The sequence below is a fragment of the Ambystoma mexicanum genome, chromosome 8 (genome assembly GCF_040938575.1).
Source record: "Ambystoma mexicanum isolate Mex_15411 chromosome 8, UKY_AmexF1_1, whole genome shotgun sequence".
NCBI lineage: Eukaryota > Metazoa > Chordata > Amphibia > Caudata > Ambystomatidae > Ambystoma > Ambystoma mexicanum.
Window position 1 is genome coordinate 175,141,656 of NC_090929.1, and position 24,305 is coordinate 175,165,960.

The following is a 24,305-nucleotide window of genomic DNA, read 5'->3' on the forward strand; positions in this document are numbered from 1 at the left end:
TGGGATCACATGCCCATTTGAGCTAGACCTCAAACAGACCACACACATGGAACTGTCATGGACTGATCATCACCTGCTACTAAAAGGAGATCCTAAACGATTACATAAATAATCTAACAAAAAGGACAAGCAGAAACACCATATCCTTTTGGACAAATCAACAAACATTTTAAAGAACACTTTACACTGCCCAAGGAAGACGGTAATGCCAAAAAAGAACCCCCCGCCCCACACCTCCATCCTAAGAAAAACTGAACATAAAAATCACTGAGACCATGGCCATTATTGCACCACAGAAAATAATTAAAAACATAATTAAAAATAAACAACAAAATGTGTGATGACAAACAGTCCTTCAAAAGCGCAAGCTGCTGTCTAGAACCTGTAGGAAGGACATTGGTCTGCTAATAAACTGGCATGCAAAAGTCACAGCAGGGTCTACCATAGGACTATTGTAAGAAATAATAAACAATGCTATCAAAACAGTATCTCTCTGCACAATAAAAAACTAAATATGTTTTCAAAATGTACAATGAGCTAACCCACCCATAACAAACTAGTAACCCAAACTCTGAGCAACGGGTCAACTCTACCTATGGCCTTTTTAAGGATACAATTGCAAAATGCATATGTTATGTTACTTGGCATTTATATAGCGCCTTTTATATCACTGGTACGACCTCAAAGCGCTGGTACGTTGAACGCCCTCGGGAACCGTAGTTCAGGTCAGTAGAGGTGGTGCCTGGGTGCACCGGATAGATGTGCAGCTGGTCTAGTTGTCAGATGATAGCTGCTTCCTAGCAATAGGTGTGGTGCTGAAGATATCAGTTGGATGTGTGCAGTCTGGTGGGTGGACACCCAGACTGGGTTCTGGCTGCGTTATGGCTGAGGAACGCCTATGTGAGCAGTTGGCCGGAATGTGCTTAGCTAGCTGCGTTTTATTAGGGTGATGAGGTGTTTGGGGTCGTATTCATATGTGGACAGCTAGGCCGAATTATAAGGGGTATAGCTGTGTTCTGGTTGAATGATGGTGTATAGTAGAGAGTAAGAGTAGTGGTATGATATGGTGGTTATCTGTAAAGAGCCTGAGACCAGGCACATGAGCAGGACGGTGGGGACATACATAGCAACATATGGATATATAGGGACAGGGTCAGTACAGGTGTGTGTATATATAAGGGGATACAGATATATAGCATATACAGATGTGACGGCCACACGGGAGCAGGTGCACAGTGATGTAACGCGTGGGGTGAGTTTCAACCGGTTTCCCTCATTCTATTCTTCCCCATTCATTCACTCTACTCCGACCATTTTATCTACTTCGTCTACTCAATCCATTCCATCTATGTCATCTATTCCACCTATTCTATTCACTCTACTCATTCTACCTATTCCAGTGCGGGATATGCTATCATTCACAATTCTAAATAGGTGAGAGATATGCTTTCATTCGTAATTCTGTCAAGATGAGGCACATGCTATCATTCATAATTCCATCCAAGTGTGGCACATGCTATCAGTAATAGCTCTATCTAGTGAGTCGCATGCTAACCTTCGCAATTCCGTCTACGCGTGGTGCATGCTAACATTGTTACACCTGTCTCAATGTGAGGCTGGCTAATTTTCACCATTGTGTCTGAGAGCGGCACTAGTTGTAATTGGCAAATATGTTAGTATGTTATGCAGGATAACATTTACAGTCCTGCCTTGAAATCGGTTTGTGGTCAGATCTCTCTAGGTGTGCATGGTGTAAGTCTTTGGTAGTTTACGTTATGGGAAGGTAAGGTAGAGTGGCGGGGGGCTTTCTGGAGTAGCGTAATTGCGCTACACCCCACCCATGCCACACTTATAGTTTTGTAGGTGTCTGTTCGCTGCTGGCTTCCCCTGCTGACACCGGCAAACACATCTTGGAGCCGCCCTTTGCCTCGGGGCCCTTAGCCACAGGGGCTGCTGGGCTGAGGGCTGCCCAGGAAGCTGCAGTTATGTCCAGGTCAGTTAGCCAATCCAAGCGGGAGGCGGGCTCACACACCAGGAGGGGGAGCGGGGAACGGAAACGCGGGACACGGGGGTTGACGGCACATATTTTACAGAAAATGGGCCAAGATGAGGTCGCCGGGCCATGAGGGGCTCACCTGCAGCATGGGTCAGTAAACAGTAAATATCCACATTGATCACCAGAAATTATCAGATGGAGAAGCCACCATAAAGCGGGCCTCCCCTCCCCCGTTAATGGAATTCATTTAGATTGAAACTGAAGAGCAACCTATTATCACTAAGAACCTGAATGCCTCAGTTGGATAATCTAACCCATGCCCTGACCTGCTGATAAAGGAAAATATAGGTAACCTGGCAGATCCCTGATCCAATTTTGTAACTCATCACTAATGTCTGAGAGTATTCCAGCATCACTAAAGGCTGTCACCGTAACATCTCTCCTAAAATTGTGAGTGCAGGCCCAAAAATACCCAAAAAACTACAGCCCCATATTGAACATTATTGCTAAAATCTGGAAAAGATATTTACCTTCCAACTGGTCCTCCACAATAAAAGACAACCTTGTGTTTCCTGAAAACCAATCTGGTTTTTGGCTCACATAGGAGTTTGAAATAAGACTTTTGTTTCATGAAAGAGGACGTTCTGAAGGCACTAGCCAATAACACACCAGCATCCTCAGCACTCCATTTGCTGCCTAAAATAAAGTCAATCACCAGACACATAAGCAAAGATTAAAAGTTGTGATGGAATAGATGGGATCGTCTTTAAGTGGGTCACCATATGTCTTGATGATCACACCCTGAGGATGAAAATAGGAGAGTTAAACTCAACAATCTTTACCTTTTTATGATCGTCCCCCAAGGCTCCATCTGATCGTCATGGCTATTTAATTATTACATTAAACCCCTATTGGACATTGGTACCCGGTGAGGTGGCAGCCTCTCAGCCAATGAGGCGGCTCGGAGCAGGGGAATTACCAGTGGAGGCATTTCCCCCACTGAGGTAATTAGGTAAGTACTCTGCCTCCCCTCCCTGCCCCCTCCACATAGTCCCTTCTCCTTTCCTTGGTGGCCATTTGTTTGTTTAAATGTTTTCCTTTTTTTTTTTTTAAATGGCTGCCATGGAAAGGAAGGCAGTCCCTAGAGCCCTCTCTTCTACAACAACGGTAACATCAGAACTCCAGAGACATCCATCAAACCAAGCCACTGTTTATTATTGTGACATAGAACCCAAATTGAGGAACAGTGTAGTAAAACTACTGTGAAGAAGAACAATGCTGAGCGAGTAATATCGATTACTCGGTGGTTGGAAACAACACTACTGTGATGAAGAAGAATGAACAAACAATGAAGAGTGATAACTAAAAGAGAGAACGGACTATAATCCTGCCGATCATAAAAGGGAAAGATGGACTAATCTTCGTGAGATGTGAAACCCAGGAGTTTCAAATCAGCCGAGTCACGAGTTCTGGGAAAGACCGGGATATCCTCCATCAGGAGGAAACCACAAGATGCTGTGGGCAAGAAGCACAGAGGAAGCGAAAGCCAGAGAGATGGGGTTTGGGGAGAGCGAACGAAAAAGCACGAGTTGAGAGTGGTGACGTGACCCAGGAGAGGTGGACTGTTCAATCTGGCAACTACACCCGAGACCACTGGAGCACTGGTGCTGCGGAGAAGAAACAGAAGGTGTCGGAGCGAGAACTGAAGCTGTTCTGACTACAAAGGAGGTCCATATCCTGTGAGCAGGCCCAATGATGCCAACCCGAAGAAAGCAAGGTAATGCTGCACACCATCCCTTTTTCTGAAAATTAAATTGTGGCGTTTAATTTGCTTAACAAATCTCTTTCCAAGATGTTAATGGGTGTAGATGTTAATAGGTGTATTTTGTGTATAGTAGTGGCTCTACAATGTGCTGCATCCCTATTGTCAACGGTAGGTCTTTTGTTAGAGGAACTGCTTGAATAATCCTGAAAAGCCTTGCGTGTCCAAGTTCTTGTTGGATAATGGGAACCGACTGGTGAAATGGAGACTAGCGCTGTAAGAATTGATTCATTATTTAATTTCATTCTAATTATAAAAAGTGTACAAATATAAATTTCAATTTCAAAAAAGCACTCAATCATACTGCATACATCCCATTCAAATCTAAAAAAAATCATTATTCAAGGAACTTGAAGTTTGCATATAAACTTATTTGAATACAATATATTCATAACTAAACAAATAGTATTCACTGATAAATGTCCACATTATAAACATTATATAATGTTTATAATGTGGACATTTATCAGTGAACGCTTTTTTTGAAATTTATATTTGTACACTTGAATGAAATGAAAATAAAATAATAAATCAATTCTTACAGCGCTAGTCTCCATTTCACCAGTCTTTTCCTCTTATCTGGCACTATATTTGTTCTATTTGTAATTGCTTTACCTCAAAGTGCCAGTGTTATAGAGGTACCCACCTTTGGGCTCGGTGGATAATGGGAACCCCCATTCCTTTTTACAGGATCTAGTAGCTCCAGTATCTATTGGAAAAGAAAAGTTGTCCGGCCTATCTGAACTGCTACCTCTGGCTCCTCTTCCGGGTCTTCAGTTACTGCTAGGATAGGACACACTCGTACTTCCTGTGGGCACCCCCTATTGAGAAAATGTGTTGGAAGATGTGAAAGGATTTCCACCCACCACTGTAACCGCAGTGTACTGGGGCACCTCATTCTGTCCCAATATTGTCACCCTCTCTTGTGTTTGTGACTGCACTGGTGCCTGCAGTAGACCTATGGTACCCTGTGATCCAGCTACCATTTCCCATTGTGCTGATGCCTGTCCTTGTGCTGGTATGACCTGTGTCCGTACTGTTGCAGTACTATTTGTATGCAAGGTAAGGTGTATGTCTGTATGTACTGCTGCGGTGGCTGTGCCCCTCCTTGCTGTCCTGCTTGTTGAATGAATGGGCATGTTCAGGAATTGTGACCAAGAATCCCGCAAACAAAGCACTGTCCTCCAAACCTGGGCTCCATTCCCCTATAGCTAAACCCTCTTCCCCTTAGATAATATCTGCTTCTTTACTGATATTGCTCTGTGTACATGTTTGCTCCTCCTCCCTTTCTAAACCCAGGCTGTTGGATATTTATAAATCAAGGCTGTTGTTGTATCTGTTGCCCCCTCCCCCCCCCTACCCGCCCATTGTAGGTTATATGGTGTCTGTGTATATCCCCCTTGCTGTACTAATGTGTGTCACTGGAAGCCCACCCCGTCCCCCTTGTTGGGTGAGTGGAACACAAATAGTCCAGTGAGCACTGCCTCTTTCATGCGTATTACGGATTTATTTTATTTTTCTTCGTCACTAGTCTATTCTTTGTTTTTACTGCATTATCTATTGCTTCCTTTTCTTTTTCCTGTTTTCTTTTACAATAATGCACAGTGGTCGCTTGTATTTCGGGCCATCTGTTTGCTGCGATCCCTACTATTTTCTCGAGAGTCCTCTGTGATAGAATAGTGATATCTTATTGTCCCATGATTGTTTATTCTCTTGTCCACATCTCCTGAATTGACTATGTATTCTGCAGGGTCTTCATCTGCCTTCATTTTACGTGCTAATATTAAACCCACATCTAAGGTGTCTGGATACAGCTCTCAGAGCCTTTCACATGTGTGCTCGAAAGTTGTTAAAAGGTGCCCTGTCATGTATGGTAGTGCTCAATTTCACTCTATCCAGCTTGTTGCCAAATTGTCACTTCGCTCCCCTAACAATTATGTCCCCTTTGGCTAGCGGGATCCCCGCTGTCTCCTCTTCAAATGCATATATCCACTTGCTGGCCCCTGCCATTAATGAGGGTAAATTGTAGACCAAATTATCTGTCCATTGTTTGCCAGGGTACGTATTGTACTTCCCCTTTTGCTTTCTGTAGAAGGGGCAACTGAGTCTGCGTTTCTCCCCCTTCCGTGGTCTCTGCGTTACCGCCATCCTCGCTTTTCTGATTCGGAGCCTATATCCCCAGTTCCCTGTTTTCTCTCTCTTCGTCTTCCCCCTTCTTTTCTCCTCCTATCTCTGTCCTCATGAGTTGAATCACAAGGGTCGAATTAATCATCCCTACTGTCATTGTCACTACTGTTGTCCCAATCTGATGCAGTATTGTCACCCTCTGTCTTTTTTTTTTTTTGTTCTCTTCCATGTCCCTATTATCAAGGTTAAATTGTATGTGTCCTGCTGTCCATCCCCCCTGATCTCCCCCTTTTCCTTTCTTTTTTTTATTTTTCTTTCTGTTACTTTTTCTGCTTTCTTTAACCCCTTAACTGCCAATGGTTTTCCCTCCCACTGTCAAGACCTTTTTTGGTGATTTCAGTATGTCGCCATTCAATCCCTTGTAACTGTTTTGTTATATGTGATATCTCGGCCAAATTTGGACCCCTTTCTTCCCACAACTATCTGGTCATAACACCACCAAGGAATCGCAGTTTGCTGTATAGGGGTGAGGGAAAATGACCAGAAAGAGAGCAAATGTTTTTTCAAATAATTCCAATAAAATGATGTACAAAAAAGCCTGGGGTTTTTTCCTTGTAAGAACCAGGAACCAAATGGTTTGCTGTTCTGAATTCACCATTTTCCAGGCTTTCAAGAACAGGTTGAGTGAAAACCAAAAAAACATATTTTTAAAAGGTTGCCATCAGTTTTAAGTTTAGGAACGGGTCATTTGCACAGGTCCGGCAACAACTATGTTGGTAGAATTCCCATAGTTTGGGGGAAAATTGGAAAAAATGACAGAAAGAAGGTATGTGCTGGACATGGTTGGACCTGTAAGGTAATGGCTTCTGTGAATATTGAGAAAACCAATGCACCGCTACATTTCCCCCGACTCTTCCAGCTAGGAAATCACACATTCTTTGTAATGTTTCACAAAACAAGCATTTACCACAAGTCACTGAGCCATGGTACACAGGATTTTTATGCTGACTGCCTAAACGGACGTACTTGGCGTGTGTACAATTAGGAAAACAAATATGGTGAGGAATGGCAAGCATACATTTTTTTGAAAGCGCACAGGCAGAACTTTTGAAGGGTAGGTGACTTGTGCAGGTTACAAAAGTGTTACAGTGCCTAAAGCAGCGACTGAATGTAGGTTACTTTTGTGAAATGAAAGGGTTGTGTAACAAAGTGCACTAGTTAATGTATGAAAACCAAGAGAAAACAACAAATGCCCTAGCTTCCCCCATTCCCAAAGGTGTCCCGAAGAAAACAATACCTCGCATGTAGGGGTGCACCTACCTCGGCGCAAAGGGAAAAGGCTTAACTACTGGTATCCCCAAGTGTGTCGGGAGAGCACATTTTGCAGGAATTTGCTCTTGTGGACAACCTATAGATTTGGGCCTGGGGTGTCGCAGCTACCAAGGAAAATGGGGAACCCCATGCATTTCTGAAAAGAAGACACCCATGTCCTTCTATAGGGGTCTGACTTGCGGAAGTCGCCCTAGAATGTATTACCTACAAGGCCCGGCAAAGTTCAAAATTTGGGGGGGGGGGGGAAATCAGTTTTCAGATATTTCCCACCACAAAACCACCGAAAGACACCAGCAACAATACAAGGCCTACCTGGACCGTCCACAAATCAAATAGCAGTCCCAGGTATCCCCCGGCAGTGTCCCCATCCGTTCCCTGAGATCAACTCTGTCTAGCCAGAGAGCCGGGATGTTTGGGGGGTTGGGGGGGGGGTTATGTCCCTGGCCTTGGGTGGTCCTTCATGCGGGTTGACCGCCCCCAAGAAAACGAAACGGGTGAAACTACCCAGTAATGGCAGATATTCAAACTGCTCTTCAAATCAAAAAGCTGCAGTATATTTTCAAACACTAGTCCAAAATAGTCTCAAATGTACTTGGCAGGTTGTAGAGAAATTAAGGTCATTTCCACTATTCTGGGTAGTTATGTTATTACATGTAATCAAATGAATAAGTTGAAAAACATATAGGGACAAACAGCTTCCTTATCGGTATACAGCTCATAGCCAATGCATTTCGGAGTCTAGCTCCATCTTCTGGGCTGAGCAACGACTAGTACACAAAAGTTACTTACATAGACCTATGTGGCAATTAATCGATGCATACATTCCAATTTTGTTCAAGTCGTAAATACAGAAATTCATGGAGAAAAACAGTAAAAGGTGAGTGACTAGAAACAGTAAGTGACTAAAATAATTTTTGAATCTACAATTGCATGAATGATTATTACCAAAAGTGCTCCCTACCTTAACAGTTGAGCCTTTTGTCTCTATGGATAAAAAAGGAAGTGCTGGTTAGCTCGAACTCAAAGCAAAGGGCGGTGAGGGGGAACGAGTTGTGAGAGTGTTGCCTAATAAAGTGTGCCACGGATGTGGGAAGTTTGAATAATATGATCTGTAAAAAGATCCAAGGGTAATGGTCAGATACTCTGTGTGTTGCGCTGTGACAGCAAGCCGACAGTAGCCTTAATGCCTACCAGAATTGGATCATTATTCCGATCTGCCTTTTTCTGGTAAATATTAGTCTTGTATCCAGTTGCTTCCACTTTGATATTTACATCCGGAAAATGCATCCGTCTCCCAGCACAGCGGTAGTCCCAGGTAGCACCGGCAGGGTCTCCATCCCTTCCTGGAGGGAAATGTTGTAATGCAGCCGAGCCAGAGCTCCAGGATGGTCGGGGGTGATCTACATGTCCTTGGGTGGCTGTCCCTCATGTGGGTTGACCCTCCGCAAGCCCAGACTGCACCTCTGGCTGTGCTGCTTTACAGATTTTACATCCGGGGAGGAATGGGCACCCTGTCAGGGCTCCCTGGGTCTGCTGCTGGGCTTGGGGACGGTAGACCCACATGGGGAAACAAATACCCAAGACCGGGGACATCACCACTAACTGTCCTGGAGTTCTGGCTGGGCTGCGTTAGTTTTTCCCTCCGGGGAGGGATTGGTACAGTGCCAGGGCCACCTGGTGGGGGGAAAAGCTGGAATGCTGCAAAGCAGTGATTGCACGAACGACAGTCCCAAAAAGGATGAGGTAATTTGTCCTTGGCACTGCAAACATGCTGAAGATGAGATTCCTTGGCACTAAAGGGGTTAATGTCTGCTATTTACTAACCATCTCTTGTTTTCTCTTGAATGTGATTCCTGCTATTATTTTTCTTTCTTTTCCCTATCTGGAGATGCCTGCTGAGGGTTTGTATATCCCTTTGCTGGCTTCAATAATGGATATAATTTGTATGGAGGGGGCGGATCCCTGCCTTTTTCCTCCTTTACTTTTTCTCTCCGTTTTCTCTTGCTTAGTTTCTTTGTAAAGTTTCCAAAGATCTAAAATATCATACCTCCTTTTTAAGCTTTGCACCTTTTATATGTAGCTAACAAGTATACAGCTAATTTTGGAGTCTATGAAAACTATCGCCAGCTACTCCAGTGGAATTCTTGAGATTGGAGTTGGGGTTAGTCTCTCATTGCTGATAAGAGGTGAACTATTCCTGAAAGCTAACTCTAGGCCAGCTGTTATTGATACATTCAACAACGAAAAAAGGCCACACTGTTGTGGCTGTGGTTGTGCCCGTGGGCTAACGTACCAGTAAAAGGGCAAAAGAAACTAATATTAACACAAGGTACTAGTACGTATGTAGGTTGGCCTGTAGGGAGGTGTAAATGAATTAAGGTCCTGCCCCTGGTCCAAACCTAAGTACCCCTTTGGGGTAATAGCATCTACATATAATTAGTATCCATCATAGTACAACACATCAAGGATAGTCATGCAAATTATTGTAAGTTAAAGACAAAACTTTATGTGCAAACATCCGTACAAATACAATCAATAAAACATTTACAAGGTTACATACATATGAAAAACAATCCTTCTTGGTATGAATCAGAATGCAAAATTGCTAAACAGAAATCATGAATGTTAGATAAAAAAGAAAGAAGGAAAAATGGAAAAATCAATGAGACATAAACCAAAATAAGGAAATATTTCTCCCAATGTAGAAACATCAACACTGGAAAAAGGTAACAAATACTTTTTACAATATTATAGGATCATAGTAAGTATCAGTAACACCCCAGTGGGAATATTTGTTCATACACCAATGGGGTGGGGTCTGCCAACGCATGAGGGGGAAGAAAGGGAAGTAAGAAAAATGCTGATATTCCCAAACAACGAATAAGGCTGATTCAATAGACAGTGATCTACGAAAACCAACTGAGATACTGAACAAGTGTTACTGTAGATCCTGGCTACCCGAAAAAACAACAAAATATAAATTGTTGTAAACAAGAGGTCCAATATGAGTCAGATGTTATTCTGAGGGACCTTCAATCCCCTCTAGGCAATATTGCGTTTCGGCGGTACCAGCTCCGCCTTCATCAGGGCAGAATTAGCAAGACCCCTTTTGCTGGTGTGCCCCCCTTGCCACTCTTGAATCCTTGCCTGCACTGCGGCTCTTCGGTCACTTCCAATGCAGTTGTCTCCAGACAGCCAGAAAAAGCAAGGTGGTTTTCTTATTTTTGATTTTTTTTGTTAAGAAATTATACTCGTGTCAAATTTGGTCACAAGATTTCCAGACCAGCTTTCAAGTTTCTTTGCCTTCACAGGTTGCCTCGTAATTGACATCTCCATTAAAGTCGCTGCTCTGTGCTAGGTATGCCTTGCCGTTATTTCTGCATGTTCAGAACTCTATGCACTTTGTGTCCTTGTACCATTCAGGGCCAGGCGGATTAGTTCAAACAAGTCGAATATTCTGACACACTCTGTAGAGCAACACGTTTTCAGTGTTTGACCAAGACTAATAAGGATATCCCAATTAGAAGACTCCTTATTAAACTCCCTGGTGCACAGTACAGGAATCGAATCTGTTGTTGTACTAGCGCTTCCAGTTCCCGCCTTCCTCTAGGGCGCTGGGTTGCTAGCTGGGGGAGCAGCACATAATACAACGGTTGTGGAGAAGGCGAGGGATGACGTCTAGTGATTGCTGTTATTGATTGCTGGTAGAGAGAGGAGGACTACTATAGGAAGTAATGAGGGGGGGGAAGGGGGGGGAAGGTTCTCCCATCTGAACGAAGAGTTATTCAAGTTAATACATTGGTTTCCTGACTTTAGTCATGGTACTTGCTACAAAACGTTGAAAGCCATTTTCAATAGAAGGGTCGAACAATGGGATTGGGGAAAATAATTACTTGCATCTATACACCCTTGGATCCTACAGGTACACAGCCAATGTACTGCATCATTACTTGAAGACCCAAACCTACCTCCGACAGAGCCCCAGCCCTGCAGTTCATAACATATTGATAACACTGAGAATAAACCTAGTGTTAACGGGTGCCTTTTTAGTGATACCGTTAGAGGCTAGGACTTGCTATATTTGTAAGGTCCCAGGCAAGATTGAAACCACCCAACATGTATTTACTGAGTGTAAAGACCTGGGGTTGGTTTACATGCATATATGGAGCAAATATGTCCATAATATAGACTCTTAGAACAGTTACAATTTGGAATTACTGCTTAAACTCTGAGTCAGTGTGGGTACCTTTCGATCTGTATTGGATGTGGAAACGCATTGTGAAAGCTTTACATAAGGAGGAACTAGTAGCCAGTTAATGTTAGATGGGGCTTAGCACATTTTTGTTTGAACGAATACCTAAACATGTACTTAATACCAAGGGTAGGCAATGTAGGCAAGCACATAGTGGTTTTTAACTGTTTTAACTATTTTATAATGTTGCTACTCTTAAAGTTTTAGTGTTTAATGTTTTTAAAGTTGAATTTCCTATAATGATAAGCCCTGGTGGCATGTCCGAGGCAATGCATGTGATGTTTGTCATGTGATTATTTAATGTGTATATTTTTTGTTTTCCTCCAAGTGAATTGGTGATATTTTTGTATTTAATAATGTTAAATCTTTTTTTGTAAAGCTTCTTTTAGAATCAAATACAAATAAACAAAATAAAAGTATGATTACATGCTGTTGATGATAACCTTTCGAAACGTCCCCTCTCTGGGCCATTCCTGATAAAATTTTCCCACTTTTTAGTTCGCCCACTAAAAGTGATATTTTAATATTTTATTGCGATATTTGGGCAATTATTTACACATGTGATCAAGGGATGTGTTAATACAATAGGACGTTATTATTACACCCTCTGCCCAATTTGTTAGAGTACACTTCTTACCCTTCTCCCTTAAATCTAAACACTTTTTACCTTATTCGCCCTCATGCACCTACTCTTATACTTGCCACTTAACTCGTCCACCCTACTTCATTCAGAGTGGCCTTCTCTCGGGCCCACCCTCTCCCTCCATTCTAACACACCCACAATGGCCCTCTCCACAGGCCCACCGCAAGGCCCTATGGTAGTGTGCCGGGAGTTTGGTTACTCCTCCCTTGGTCCAACTGTACCCCCTAAACGTGCTGTACAGCTTTTTCAATATTTACAGGTTAGTTTGGCTCAGACTCTTCCGTAATCTCCACAGCCACAATAAACAAAAACAAATGTACTAATCGCCATTTCACTTTGACAAATTACTACCACTCAGTCATAATACTAAGGCATACATATGCCTCGTCCCCTTCTTTCATCACAATTCCCATAAATAAAAATGACTCAACTATACCAATTGCCTCTACTTCGCGCAACTCTTGTCTGACAAGGTCCTCCACTTAGTACGCACCCCCCTGCTCTAACGCAGATGTGCCACAGCCCACGTCCCCCCCCTATCGGGTAAGTGGACCTAAAATCTAACACTGCTATGACCAATCGCCCTCTTCCTCCTCTTGAGGGTGTGTCCTATAGTCAGTCCCTCCCCTCAGCGTGCTGATGCACGGGTGCACTCGCTTATCTTCTCCGGAAATTCTCAAGTCCTCTCAACCCCGGAGTCTCCCTTTAAAGGCCAGTGCGCCCGTCTTGAGGGCAGGGAGTGTTTCGACCATGCAGCCCTTTTGTAAACTGTGCGTCTGTGGTGTCTCCTGGGTGTTGAGCTCTGGGAACTGGTCTGCAAACGCTGTCCCGCAGTCCTCCGGAGGACATGGCTGGAATTGCCCGTGTCTGGTCGGGAAAGCTGGAAAAATCCCTGTACAGGCCACCAAAAATGTACGGCAGCTTGCCTTAAAACTCAGCAATAAAATTACAAAAAAACAGTCTTTCACATAGACAATTTCCCCAATGTTTCTTTGCCACAGGTGTGGAAAAGAGGGGTCGCCATCTTGGTCTCGGGGAACACTCCCTTTATGAATTCCGAGGTTCTCTGGCTTCCCTTGTGGAGGCTCTTGGGGATCAAAGGCCACTTGCTGGGGTCATAAGTTCACACTCTTCTCCTTGTGTGCCCACAATGAGAAACATGCCCTGTTCTTGGCAAGCTATGCCTCAAACCATGGCTATTGCTGAAGGAAGGGTGATCAAATGGATAAAATGTTGCCGCCTACTCAAGCAAGAGTATAGAAATGCGCTATAATTTGCTAAGGTACTTAGGAGGGTGGTGGGGAATGTAGCTCAATGATGTCTGGAGGTTCTTTAATGGAACCAACATAGATTACCCACACTTCTCCCACATATACAGGAATCTCTCTAGGATGTATGCATTACTGGAGACATCCTCCCTTGCCCCCTGTATTCGAGAGTCTCTGATTGAATCTAGAGTCCTCTCTGACCACGCTCCAGTGTGGTTAAAACTCAGTGTAACGCACCTCTCCTCCGGCTGGACAGCCCTGGAGGCGGTATGATCCGATCTTAAAAAGATGGGGTCATTTGTCATGAAAGCAGCAGCTATAACATCCTATTTCGAGATCAATTTAAGGGATGATGCGCCTCTGGGTCTGGTGTGGGATGCAATGAAGGCGGTCATTTGAGGGGAATTTCTAAGTCGCATGGCGGCTTACACTACAACCTGAGTGAGATCTGGCCTTGAAGAAATTAAGGTGAAAGAGGGGGCATAAAAGTGTCGGGACACTGAAGACTATGCACAATCTTGGGGTCACCATGGCACAACTTGAGGCCCATCTAGCTGAAAGGATGGCTCTGTCTAGTCTAAAAACCAAACCATTCTATTATTCCAGGGGCAATATAGCAAACAGGTTATTTGCTTGCAAGGTAGCCAAACTTGAGTCTCGCAATAACCTACTGGGCTTGAGAGATTAAACGGGGACATTACACCAGGATGATTCCACCAAAATAGACTTAGTTCACCAATATTATGTTTCTACCATGGCAGGAATCCCACAAAATGCTAGCCTCCTGTGAGTTTATTTGGTGACTACTGCTCTCCCGGGGGTAACTCGGGCAGTCAGGCAAGAGATAGCTCAGCTAATACGAGAGGCAGCGGTAGAACTGGCCATTAAATCTTGTAAAGATAAAACTCCAGGCCCGGAAGAATCTCAGCACAATTTTACAAAGTGTTTCAATTCCTCCTGATCCTGCACTTAAATAACTTGTTTAACACTTTCCTAGTAACAGTGAGGATCACCCCATCTATGCAGAAGTTCTCTACAATTTTGATCTTGAAGCCTAATAAGGACCCAATGTTACTTGTATCATATACGCCAATTACGATCATGAATAATGACGCTAAAATATACTCAAAAGGTCTGGCTAACAGTCTCACGGTGACACTCCTGGTCCATGCGTATCAGACTGGCTTTAGTATTGATAGGCGTATCCATGATAAAGTAAGTAGCATCCTTAGTTGCCCATGGAACCTCTTGCTAAAAGGGTTAGAGAGAACACTAATGTAGTAGGCATAAAGCAGAGTGACGAAGAATACAAGCTCTCCCTTTATGCTGATGTCGTCCTAGTTTCAGTTGGGCAGGTTGCTAAATCTATGGTGGCACTTATTGAGGAGCTGAAGAGGTTTGGTTCAGTCTCTGCATTTTCGGTCAACTATTGCAAATCTCGGGGCCTTGTTAAATCAATCGCCCCTGAGACGGAGCAAATACTTCTAGGTCTGAGTCCAATAAAATGGCCGCATCACGGCATAGACTATTTAGGGGTAAACATCCTTCCTCCACGGACCACCTTTTTCCACCTCCATTTCCCACCTCTGTTTAAGGAATTGACTGATTCATTGGACCATTGGCATACCCAGAAAACTTCCTGGATAGGTTGCGTCATGACAGTCGAGATGAACCGAATACCCAAACTGCTGTAGCACAGTTTTGCCATTCCTGTCAAAATCCTCTGAGTTCTCGTGCTCTGCAGGGAAAGATAATTTCCATCATTTGTAAAGCCAAGAGGGCCCGAGTGTCAGGGAAAAAAAGTCCTGTTAGGAGGCGCTCGGGTTTGGTCGGGAGTTGCGGAGTCCCCGATAATGGGTACAATCTGCAGGTGCAACTTTCACATATCCTCACATGGGGACAAATGCAAGCCTAAGCTAAATGGTTACTGATGGAACACTACTCATCCCCAGCCCTTCTCACCCAGCTACCTGTTACAGATATTAGGAGGTATGCTAAGGATTTTCTACTTCTATCCTCTACTCTCATTACACTGGCCCATGGGAACAAAGCGCTAGCAAGGCATGGTGTTGCACAGGAGATGAGCCCACTCTCCCAATTTTGGGAAATCCTGACTTCAATCCAATCATATAAGGGAAGCGTTTTGAGAATTGGGATAGAGGAAGCCGAAAGGAACTAAGTTAGTTGTACGAAGGGGGAGTCCCACTGGCGTTTGTTGAATGCAAATCGAAGTTTAAAATATTCCAATGTTCACAGTTGCGACACTGGGCCTCCAACCCAGAAGTAAAACTGAGGGCAACAAGGGCTCTATGCGCTCTCAAGCCCGCCTATCTCACATGACTGGTCAAATCAAAGGTATCCACCCTCTATAGGCTTCTGGATAGTTATGACCCTGAGGAGCGCCGATACTACATGATTAAATGGGAGTTAAACAAGGGCCACACTTTGAGGAGTCGTCCTGGAGTCCTATCTAGGCTAGGAATCCTCAATCTGATGCACCACTGATAAAGAATGCCTGATAAAGTATGTTACAGGTGGTATCTACCCCCAGATAGGCTGAACAAAATCAACCTTTCCTACCATAGCGTCTGCTGGAGGAGTTGTAACGAAACTGGTACGCTGTTCCACATGTGGTGGGCTTGTATGAGCCCAATATTTTTGGAAAGAGGTGCTCTTTCTACATCAATTCAATTAAAGGTATTCACTTACCGTTAGATCCGCTAATCTTACTTCTGGGAGATGCTGGGGATGGGGTCTACCAGATCGGAGCCAAATAAAAAAAAAATAAAAAAAAAGTTTCCTAAATATAGTGATCTGGATACCTAAGTGAAAATCTCAGGTGAGGTTACGTTCTGTTGGTTCCCAGCAGGGTTCAATGCCCTAAACATGCTCTGCAGGCAAACCTAATTCTTCTGCCAGGCAGTGTCAATAAGCCAGTGCGCGACGACTCGGGCAGCATTTCCAGATTTCCTCATCCATCTTCAGGGCTTCAGTTGCGTTTAGGGAAGATGCATGCTCAACACAAAGCTTTCCTCAATCCATGGAACGTGTTCAGGAAGTATAACCAGGTATATATTGATAAAGCAGCACCTTTGAGGCACTACTGAGACTTTATGGGATGGCATGCAACAATTTAGATTTGTTAGACATTTAGCAGAACCAACTTTTTGCACATGTTTTCATCTGTTCAGTGATCTTTTGTCAAAACAAGGGAATTTTGTTTTCAGATTTTTGCGGGAAGTCTATCAAACTAACTTTGTTCAAATGCACTCTGCTGTTTCAGGTTTGGTCTAACTGGACTAAGAAGGTACAGCCACGGAAGCAGTAACACCAGCATTCCCCTAACATCCCCGCTCCCTGGAGTACCCAAGCCTATATTCGCCACAGTTGATGGACAGGAAAAATTTGAAACCAAAGTTACAACTCTAAAGAATGGACTGCGCGTTGCCTCGCAAAATAAATTTGGGCAGTTTTGTACAGTAGGAAGTATGTATGTTACAGTTTGCTCCAGCTTTTACAGCTTTGCAGTCACAAATAACACAATCGCTGCTACCCCTTGTTGCTCATCATGTTTATAGTTTCACATTTTATTTTTAGAAATGTCCTCCCACCTACTACTTGGATGTTGATCTTTGAAAAGTTCCACTTGGACCGCCTGGTAATGCTTGCATTTACTAGTTTAATTTTCAGGGGATTGCAGCCTTTGTACAGCCCTTTTAAAGGTGGTATTCCCTCGCATTAGAAAACAGTTATGGAGCTATGCTAATGATAGGACTGTAACCCCACAGGGGAGGAGATAAAGGGATGTCATTTGGGATGACCCTCACTCCATTGAGTCTTCCAAATGACATCCCTTTAACTGCCTGCCATACAACCCTTTCCTTGCTTAAGTGACAGCCCGGGCTATCAAATGTTCTCTAGTCTGTTCCTCCTCCACCTATTCTTCTCTAGTATAAAGCTTTGCGTAAATTGCAGCAAATTGATTTATAATCTTGTAGACGCTTGACGTCTACTCCTCTTCGTACCTTAACCGCTGACTTCTCCTGCCTTTTATTGCAGATGTGGACTTCTAGTAACATTCTGGCTGGTTTATTTAAATGTTACCCTCAATCTCTTGCTTGCCTCCACTTAAATTCAAGTTTTGCGCAATTCCATTGCATTTATTTTCATCACATGCTCTGTCACAAGTGCTGTTCATTCTAAACCAGATTTTGTAATGATTGTTATTTTTCACCCCTTGTTGCATTGGCAGCTTCCACAACTGTGCCCATATTCTATTCATCTTTACTTCTGGCCATCCTGTGTATTAAGTTGTCTGGGCATGGCGTTCCAGAGGTTAGCAGGCATAACTGCAAATGAGATCCATCATTGGCATTTCGTGTTATTCCACTCTACCATCATCCTGTTCATGTCGCCTATTCTACCACAGGGGTCAAAATTAGGATTTGTTGACAAGGAGCAAAAAGCAGCTCTTGGGTATCAGGCATCAAGATTTAGGCAGGAGCTACATCTGGGGAACCAGGAGCTAGTGCTCATAGCTATGTTTGTATAGCACCACTTGCCTGGGGAGTCAGAAGTAGCTCTTGCTTTCAAGCTAACCAGGCTCCCCTTGGCTATAACCAGGAGCTAAATTGCTCCCACCTCCTGGCAATTTCGAACACCCACTACCGTAATTCTCTGCCTCAATATCCCACCTTAGTCACTCTGATTCTCATCAAGTGCTATCTCTATAGATGAAGGCTAACACCTCTTGTGCCCCATCGGATGCTTTTGCTCCTCAGTTTGTCAAGCCTATTGCCCCTCTAGTGGCCTCCCACCTTGATGAAATATTCAACCTGTCCTTTGACTCTGCTTGTCTTCCCTCAGTTTTCAAAACAGCCACAGCCATCCCTTTCCTAGAGAAGTAAGCGGCTGACACAAACCTACCGGCTAACTTTCACCCTGTGTCTCTCGTTCTGCACTACCCTAAAGTGCTAGAAAGGGTTGTGTTCAACTGTTTTACCAATTTCTTATAGAGCAAAGGTTGCATTCACACTGCGCACAAATCACAAAAGTCCATGTGTAAGTTGCATGTATTTATTGATTGTAGGTCATTTGCAGAAGAGTATTCAAGAGCATAAATGTGAATCTTGTTTTCTTAGAAAAGCTCTTTAAAGTTTTGAAGCTGCAATTTGTTGAATGCTGTGAAGCTGTTGTAACCTCTGGTCAGTTGACGTTGACCACAAAAGCACAGGTTACTGTGAAACGCTGTTCGGGCAGGGGAGTATACGCGGATGGCAAGCCTTTGGAGATTGTAGGCCTGGCCTGGAAGCGGGCCAGATGGATGTTGGAGTGCTACAAGGTGGCCCTGATAGAGACACCTTGTTGTTCATGGTGCTACAGTACGAGCCGTGCAAGGCTGTTGTAGAAAAGTTGTATTTCTTTGAGTTATCAGAGTGGCAAATCATCCTGACCAAGACAAACAGTGTTGCTATTGAGGAACGGAGATCCTGTTAAAGAAAAGGACCCTTATATCTTCTGTGTTGAAACTTTAAGTTGAAGTTGCATCAAACTGTATTGTAACTTTGCTGCAAACCAGCATTTCCTTATTTATTATTACATTTCTCCAGCATTGGATCTTTCATGGATTCCCATGCTGTGAATATTCCCCGTCAGGCTGGGGAATCTCGGTCATTTTAACTTTTGTGTCCTATCGACGTTCTTTTGGGTGCTTTAGCCACCACCAACAGGACGTAGGGTATAAATAGCCCGCCCCCGCAGCTTCCCTTCAGATTTCAACCATCTCCAAAGTGTTGGGATCACCTCATGTTTGTTGTGATTTTTGCACATTTTGGTGCAATGTCTTCAGGAAAATCGTTGTTCTGGCCCTGTGTGACTTGCGGGCGGAGGAAAGTATATAAAGGGGACAGGCATATGGACTGCCTCTATTGTCTCGACCCCCATCATTCGGCAGAGTCTTGTGAGATCTGTAAGGGGTTCTCACAGAAGACGCTTAAGGACCGCAATCGGCGGTTGGTGTGTTGGCTGAATGAAGGTACCTGCCCCCCCTCGGAGGTGGGGTTGGTGCGTAGCTTGGCATCGGAGAGGCTGGTTCAAGCGGCGGATCATCGCAGGTCCGCGTCGGCTGAACCTCTGGCTAAAAAGTCTCACCCTGTCCCGGTGGAGGTCAGTAAGAGTGGTCGCCTCTCTTCGAGCAAACACCTGTAGAAGGGTTCGTCTTCGGCCAAGCATGGTCGGTCGGACCAGTCACGAGGTCTCGAAGTAGGCCCGAGAAGTCGACGTCTCAGGTGAAGGCCAAGAAAGACTTGTCGTCGCGACGCTCCTCTTTAGGGGACCATCACAAGTCCTCCTCGAGTAGAGAGTCGTCTAAACTTCAGCCCAGTGGAGCCAAGCAGGCGGTATCACCTGAAATATCTACACCAACAGGTGGTGGTTCCAACTGCATCATCAGCGACAGGAGTCTCATCGTCGACAGTCCCTGTGTCAACACCGATGCTGTCGTTGACGGTGGTGTCTTGGGTGCCGGTAGGAGAAAGAGGCCGCTATTGTCGTCGAAAGACAGACAACTTGCTACCGACGAATGAGGGGTGGCAGGCTTCTGCTTTTGACTCTCGTCTACCAGACACTATTCTACAGCAAGAGACTGCATCGGAAGCGGAGGATGATCGGGATCCGGTGTTGGATCCGTCTGCCCTGGGCCTGCGGTGTGTTGGTCCGTCAAGTTACCTTCTGGTGAATCTGCAGGCAATGTTATCACTCCAGGTGCTGTCCATGTTGCAATCTCTTTTGGGACAGCTGGATGCCAGATTGCCTCCGCTGAAGGTAGCTCCAGTGGGGCCCCCCCGTCGACGCTGCAGGTGTTCCTCTGCGTTCAACGGCTTTGGCTAAACTGCCTTTCACCCCTCGGAGGTCTGATTAAGTGTGACACATCTCCCTCCACTGTTGCCACCTTGGCCCTCTATCCGGGTTAAGATACACTTCTGAACTCCAACCACCCTCCCAAGCTAGACACCTTTCTCCTCCCCTCCCCTTCCACTCGGTGCAGCACACTTCCAACTCCTTTTCATATTTATGGGTTTGTAACAATTCCTGCTGTCTTTTTGGGTGCAGCAATGGGCATGAGGCTTCGCTATGCTATTAGACTGGATGCTGGGTATTTAACCTGCCACTACACGCCAAATACGAGAGTGGCCGATTTGCACAAATATTCTGTATGGTTGATGGACCGGTCTATGCAGATATGTTAAATGTTGGTAGGAGTGTGGTAACAGGTTGTTCGAATAGGGGGTTTTATAGGGGTACTAGTTGTTGTATTCCACTTTTTTCATCCTGGTTTCTCTCGGCAGGTTTTGTTTGGTATGGCTTGTTGGTGTGCTCTGGTTGGGCCGGTTCCTTTGCCCATTCACGGTTCATGTCGGCTGTGTTCTTTCAGTCCTTGGTTTTGCTGGGCTCATCTTCTGTGTGTTTGTTTAATGGTGTGCAGATGTTGTTCAGACATTCTCGTCCTGTTTGCAGCCAAAGAGCCAGGGTTTTAGAATTTTTCAGACTTTTAGGTGGTTCTCCGTAGTTCACATTTCTTTGGGAGGGAAGAAAATGCTGATTCCCTAAATTGTTTTCTTGTGTAGGGTTTAGAGTCTAGGAGAATGTTGTTGCTGGATCTAAGTTTTCTTGTTGGTTTGTAGGTGGCGATTATCTTTTGTATGAATTCCGCTCCTTTCCCATGGATTGCTGTGTGTGTTATGCACATTGTGTTTTGAAGGGGATTCATTTTTTGACTGGTAGCCAATGTAGCATCCTTATCACTGGTGTGATGTGGTCTCTTCAGGAGAGTTTGAGATTAAGTCTGGCAGCTGCATTCTGTATTTGTTGCAGTTTCATCAGTAAATAGTCCGGCATTCCAAGGTGCACGCTTTTGGTGTAGTCTATCGTGGACATGATGAGGGAGATGACGGCCAGTGTTTTGTGCCTGAAGGAGAGGAAGGGTAGAATCTTTTTGATCGTGTGAAGATGGAAAAAGCCTTAATTATTGGATTTGCTTGAGGTTCTAGTGCTGACTCATTGTCCATTGGGATTCCCCGGGTTTTCACTGTTTTAGACGGTTTGTGTTGCGTTCCCAGTTCTGTGGGCTATGGGATGTCCTGGTTGATTGTGATTCTGGTGTAACCATAATTTCCGTTTTGTCTGGGTTAATTTTGAAGTTATTGGTTTTCATCCATTGGTAGAGTTCTTTGAGACAGTCTGTTAGCGTGGGTTTCGCCTCTTCCTTACCACTGATCTTCATTACCACTGATTTTGTAGATGATTTGGGGTATCATCTGCGTAATTATAGCATGTGAGGCTGTCTCTTTTGATGAGGTTGATTAGTGGCGTCATATAGATGTTGTGGGGATAACAAGGAGCCTTGTGGAACTCCACAAGTGGTGTACCGCAGTGGGGATTTGATTGGTTTTAGTCATAATGTTTCTGTTCTTTCGGTCAAGAAAGATTAATCCAAAGCAGCACAGTGTCGGCGATCTCTATTCCGTCCAGTCTCTTGGCGAGGGTGTTATGGTTCACTGTGTCGAATGCTGCGGAGAGGTCAAGTCGTATCAGTGCCGAGTTCGTGTTGGAGTCTGTGTTGGTCTTTTGGTCGTCTCATACTATTGAGACAAAAAACAACTTGGCACTTTCCTTGCCAGAATACCTGGTGTACTCTCCTGCCAGCTGTTTCCTCCTTTTCTTCTTGCCTTTACTCCGTCTTTTTACTAGTTCTGATTTTATCCTTCTCAGAACCCCTTTTACATGAGGTGTTTCCTATTTACTCTTCAGTTTGTCCTTGCCTGGTATACTCTCTTGCCAGGGCTTTTGTTTGATGTACTCTGACAGTGCCTGGTATTCTCTTCTTACAGGACCTTTCTTGTGTATGTGCGCTCTGCACCCACTCCCAAAGTTAAGATTTCCTTATCTTTATCTTACACTGCGTTTCCCTGATATATTAGTTTGCCAGGGCTGACCTCATATGTGTATTGCTGTGATGTATCCAGTGGAGTAATCACTGGTTCCCCTGTGGTAATCTTCCCCCACCACCCCCGTGGCCAGCCAGGGGACGGCAGCCGCCACCTGACCCTGGGGGGCGACTTTATGAGGGAGGGGGCTGCTTTATGAGGGAGGATCACGTGGGAGGAGACGACCTCTGGGGAAATGACATGGTATATACCACATCTGCTCTTTGGATTAATTTTCCCATATCCAAGACCCTTATGGCTTTATTGTCATTCATCCTCTCCCAATTCCCGCCCCACTCCTCCAGCCCTGGCTCAAACCTGGTTAAAAAACAAAGCAAAATGATTGGGGGTCCATAGGAACTATGGAGGGAAAGTTGCTAAAAGAGAAGTCTTTTACTAACGGAGATAAAGGGGTGCCCCACCATAAGGTCCCAGTAGGGGCATAAAATAGGAGTCCAATCCAAGGTGAGGCCTGAATGAGTTTTACTGGGGAAAAGTAGCCAGGACACACTAAAAGACAGACAAAGTAGAAGAGCGCCAATACAATTGAGCAAAACAGAATTTTCTTTCTTATACATATTATTGGGAGGAGGCAGAACTACCCCCCTCACTTAGATTGGAATCAAGATTGGGATTCTGATTTGGGGGGGGCGGTGGATGTCCCTTATTGGCATGCATTTATTTATTGAAAATAGCAATATAAGTTTATATTTAAAGTGATCCAAAGAACTATACATTGAAGGAGAATGTTCGATAAATGATTTCTTTGCTTGAGGGAGTTGTAACTATGTAAACATGTGTTTTTTATATTTACAGTTGGCCAATGTAGTTATGACCTTGTATTGTTTGGTGATTAATGTATCTCTTGACAATCTGACTTTTTTTTTTGTTCATCCTTCCAGTTCTTATAAATTCCGGGTCAAGGCATGAAGCAAAATACCTCAGTGGCATTTCCCATTTTCTAGAAAAGCTTGCTTTTTCAGTAAGTACCTAAAACCTTTAAATATTTTAATATTGGTATATTTTGAACAACTTGAGTCACATCATTGGGTAATGCTGAAGTCTGTGTGTTATAAAAGTGCCTGAAAATAATGTTATTGGTGTTGTGGAAATTAGTGGGCCAACAAACTTGTGGATGTTGGACACTTAGCTGTTCTTAGAATGTAGGTTGCACTATAATAAGCACTCTTCTAATGAATAATTAGACAACACAGGAACTACCAATTGATCCATTCACCTAGACCTTTTCCAGATATAATATGGGTTGCAAATAGTTTTATTCTGTTTTACTGAGCTATTTCAATATTAGTTATTTCACAGAGGGAGGCATGTTTTTTTTTTTTTTTAAATACATCACTACTGGAACATTTAATGTAAAGTGAATAATGATGGCACACGTTTTGTATGGCTTCTTTTTTTATTTGGTTACCCTTTCAGCTATGTTCTGGTGGCATATATGTTTTAGGTCTCTTCTGTAGGCTCTTATTTGGAGTTTATGTGGTGCTGGTGAATGTCCATCCCTGCTCCCCAAGCATGAGGCATTCAAGCACATCCATCATGGTGCCCCAGGGTTCAAAATTGCTGGGAGCTTGAAACAAGCCGCTTCAAGGAGCTACTTTTGGCTCCTCAGGCTAACTGGTACTTTAGAAACATGCATATGTCACATTAACTTGGAGTATTTTAAGATTGCTAATGAAGAAGAATTAGGACACATCTTGTACACATTTAAACATAACTAGCTGTTCTCGCCATAGCACATCTTAAAGGTCAATATCTGTTGGTAATTCATAGATTCACTTCTGTCCCCCTTTTTTAAATATCGAAATTACCACTGATCGCTTCCAGGAAGGGGGCATAAGTCCCTGTGACTTATTAATGGTC

The 24,305-nt window shown here is 44.0% G+C and overlaps 1 protein-coding gene across 1 annotated transcript in view; it reads left to right on the top strand.

Annotated features, from left to right (window-relative positions):
- Positions 1-24,305, top strand: part of PMPCA (peptidase, mitochondrial processing subunit alpha) — a 422,362-nt gene that overhangs the window by 35,235 nt on the left and 362,822 nt on the right. The window contains exons 2-3 of the mRNA XM_069609581.1: positions 16,724-16,926; positions 23,327-23,406. Coding sequence (XP_069465682.1) covers positions 16,724-16,926; positions 23,327-23,406 — 283 coding nt within the window. The remainder of the gene's footprint in view (positions 1-16,723; positions 16,927-23,326; positions 23,407-24,305) is intronic.